The sequence below is a fragment of the Vigna radiata genome, chromosome 11 (assembly GCF_000741045.1).
Source record: "Vigna radiata var. radiata cultivar VC1973A chromosome 11, Vradiata_ver6, whole genome shotgun sequence".
Classification (NCBI taxonomy): domain Eukaryota; kingdom Viridiplantae; phylum Streptophyta; class Magnoliopsida; order Fabales; family Fabaceae; genus Vigna; species Vigna radiata.
Genome location: NC_028361.1, coordinates 12,344,211 through 12,347,343, shown reverse-complemented (window position 1 = coordinate 12,347,343; position 3,133 = coordinate 12,344,211). Strand labels below are relative to the sequence as shown.

At 38.0% G+C, this 3,133-nt stretch overlaps 1 protein-coding gene across 2 annotated transcripts in view; it reads right to left on the bottom strand.

Moving 5' to 3' along the window:
- The window catches only part of LOC106777591 (ABC transporter B family member 26, chloroplastic), a 16,433-nt gene extending 13,791 nt beyond the window's left edge, over positions 1–2,642 (bottom strand). For both annotated transcript variants that reach the window (XM_014665234.2, XM_014665235.2), the window contains exons 1-8: positions 2,056–2,642; positions 1,818–1,945; positions 1,437–1,479; positions 1,179–1,223; positions 960–1,082; positions 772–875; positions 321–375; positions 168–238 (exon numbers count right to left, since the gene is read on the bottom strand). In XM_014665234.2, the coding sequence (XP_014520720.1) occupies positions 168–238; positions 321–375; positions 772–875; positions 960–1,082; positions 1,179–1,223; positions 1,437–1,479; positions 1,818–1,945; positions 2,056–2,589 (1,103 nt within the window). In that variant the 5' untranslated portion in view covers positions 2,590–2,642. The remainder of the gene's footprint in view (positions 1–167; positions 239–320; positions 376–771; positions 876–959; positions 1,083–1,178; positions 1,224–1,436; positions 1,480–1,817; positions 1,946–2,055) is intronic.
- Between the last annotated feature and the right edge of the window lie 491 nt (positions 2,643–3,133).

The window sequence follows — 3,133 nt, the reverse complement described above, 5'->3', positions numbered from 1 at the left end:
GAATAATAATCACCATTGTTTCTTTTCCTATCTTTCTGTTTCTGTGAGGGTAGAATTGAATTCATTGACTAGGTTTCCCTATTAGAAACCTATCAGCTTATGTGTTATGGCAGAGAAATAACAGGAATACAAAATAATAAACGACATAATTGTAGTAGGATCATCACCTTCCATATTCTTCTTCTTCTGTTCCATAAACTCGTACAGTTCTAATAAGAGAGAATGTCTCTTGAGCTACCTATGAGAAAAGTTGTTACTAAGATTGCATTCAGGAAACATTAAGAAAATTATAGTATAATATAAGATATCTTATTCTATACATCATTTGCCGAAGCAGTGACTTCTTGGATCAACCTTGCTGCCTTTTTTTGGTAACTACACAAAAAAAATATGCCCAAATCAATACTAGTAGGATAAAGGAGACACAAGGAGAGCGGTAGAAGCCTTGAAGGGAACTTAAAAGCATTGAAATTTCGTTTTTACAAATATATAAATATCTCAAATCCTCAATAACACCATTGTAGCAGATTTTGGGGTGAAGGCAGAGCCCTTTAGCTTTTACAGAGACATATTTCTTGAGATGAAAATTATTTAGAGTCTACCAATTGATTTAATTAAGAAAAATTCAACATGACTAGCATTGATCCACATTCTGGTTGATATTTTCATCACCAGGTATGCCTGAACTAGTCAATTGCAGGAACTACAAATGCAAAATAAAGTTTGTGTTTTTGAAAGGATGAATTTGAAGAAAATTAACCAGAAGTTTACCTTCCATAGCGTAACATAACTGCTGCTAATATGGAGCATATCACCAATGTACATAAACCAAGTGGCCAAGATAAAATCAGCAAGTAGATTAATGAACCTCCACCCTAACAAGATGAGAAAAAACAATTAAAGCTTCTAATATGTGAGATGAATTTTACTTTAATTACGTCTATCAAAACTAAATCAACCTGAAGAAAGTTGCGCAATATCAAGTTAAGATCATTTCCAATAACTCTTGACACTTGTTGACAATCAGCCCCAAGCCTACTTGTCAAATCACCTACCGTTTCATTGTCAAAAAACGATATGTCCTACAATAAGTACACTGCTGAATGAGTTAAATCATACACCAAACAAAGGAAATAAATGAATGCAGCAAGAGAATCAGTTACTAAGAGCAGGCAAACCTGCAGTAGAAGAGAAGAGTATAGCGTTTCTCTCATTCTCTTAACCTGCACATATTTCCAAAGTTTGAAAGGTCACTTACACTCAAGAGTTGAAGAAAACACAAAGTCAAAGCATCAGGAACGGGGATGCTACAACATGGCCACTGCTGAAGCACATGATCTTAATTCGATAACTGCAGTTCTAATTCCATTATGCTCTAAAGGATTTTACATGGACCACAGAATCCCCATCCCCAAATATCAGACAGATAAACTCACCAGAATCATGTTTGCAATGCCAAAACAGCAACCTCGTATCCCACTGAAGCACAGGAAAATGCTTGTTACGAATACTCAAATCTCACCGGTAACAAAAAGTTTCAAAGGACACAGAACTAAGAGCATCATTGAACGCAACAAAAATGTTCAATTTTAATAACATGCTATACAAGTTTATAACTACTAGCTTCTCGGTAAACCGTGAAGAGCGACTTTATGATTGGTCTCAATAACAATAAAAGGATTAAAGAGCAAACCCATTGCGTTTTCTTATGGAAGGTTCTTTCGGCAACAGCATATAAGACTTAAAAATGAAAGAAAAGAAAAAATCATATCACTTTCAGCAAGTAGAAGGGAGATTCGACCATACAAGATTTTGACCTGCATATTCCCGAAGTCACGCACAACAGAACCAACAAGCGCACATTCCTATGAAAAACAGCAAGGTCAGCACCCTGTGCCGAGAAAATGGACGCCGTCAAGAAATGCGGAATAGAAATCTCCGAAACCTGAAACCCACACCGAAGAAGCTCACAACTTTGACCCCACCTTGGAACCACACAAAATGGGCACAAACCGAATAAAAATAAACCAGCAAAGAAAAAAAAAAGGTACTCACAGCAGCAACAATGAGAGCAGAGAAAGCAGCGATGATGACCCATCTGTCACGCGCGACAAGCTCCCACATTTTGCCTAGCGCGCGCCACACGGTCACCGGCTGCGCCACCAGCTGAACGTCAACGTCGTCAGAGAAGTCCCACCACCGTCCGCCGGGAAGTATCGACGGTAAAAAGTCGAGCCATTTACGAATCCTCTGAAGTAACTCGCCGGCGTAGACTTGTTCTGTGGAAGCTTCTGGAGTGTTACGAACGGGGACTCCGTTGATGGAGGCGCACTTGAGAGGCGTTGATGCAAGAATGCGCCGGGGAAGAAGAATTGGCCCTGCAATGAGAGGGAAGCGCTTCTGAGAAGGTGCGATTAGAAGGTGGTTATTGTTGTTGTTGTAGTGGTGGTGGTGAAGGATTGGAGGAAGTGAAGATGGTGGTGTGCGAGCGAGTAGAAGAGGCATGGTGGTGAAGCGCGTGGGAAGAGGAAGATGGGGTTGGGATAACGGTGGGAGCTTGAGAGGAGTGTGTATATTGCTGTGGACCATAATAAGTATGGAGAACAAAGAAGAGGGAAATCAAATGGTTACGGTTGCTTCAGCTTCAGCTTCAGTCTTGAATATACTTGTTGTTCCTTAGCTTCACCACAAACTCACGCCATCAAACGACGTCGTTTATCCTCGTGATTTTTTTAAAACACGTGCAAAATTATTATTATTATTATTATTATTATTATTATTTACATTGAAATGCAAGAAATTCGTCAAAAAAGTGTCTACAAATGTTTTTGCCTTTTTCTTGGATTGATAAAATTACTTGTGTTAATGAAGCGTGCACAATTCCACACTGGTGGAAGTGACCATTTTGAACTCAACAAGATCTTCTTCTCTTACTGGATTGCAATTCTTTTTATTTCCTTCTTTCTCCACTTTCTAGTTTTTCTTTTCTTTTAAATTTTATATTGACTAATTCAATTTCAAATTAGTGAAAATTTTAAATGAACCTTTATTATTAATATTAAATTTTTATGATGTACGTAACATTCCAATTATTACACTTAACATGCAAAACTATTATACTTAACCAAAAAAT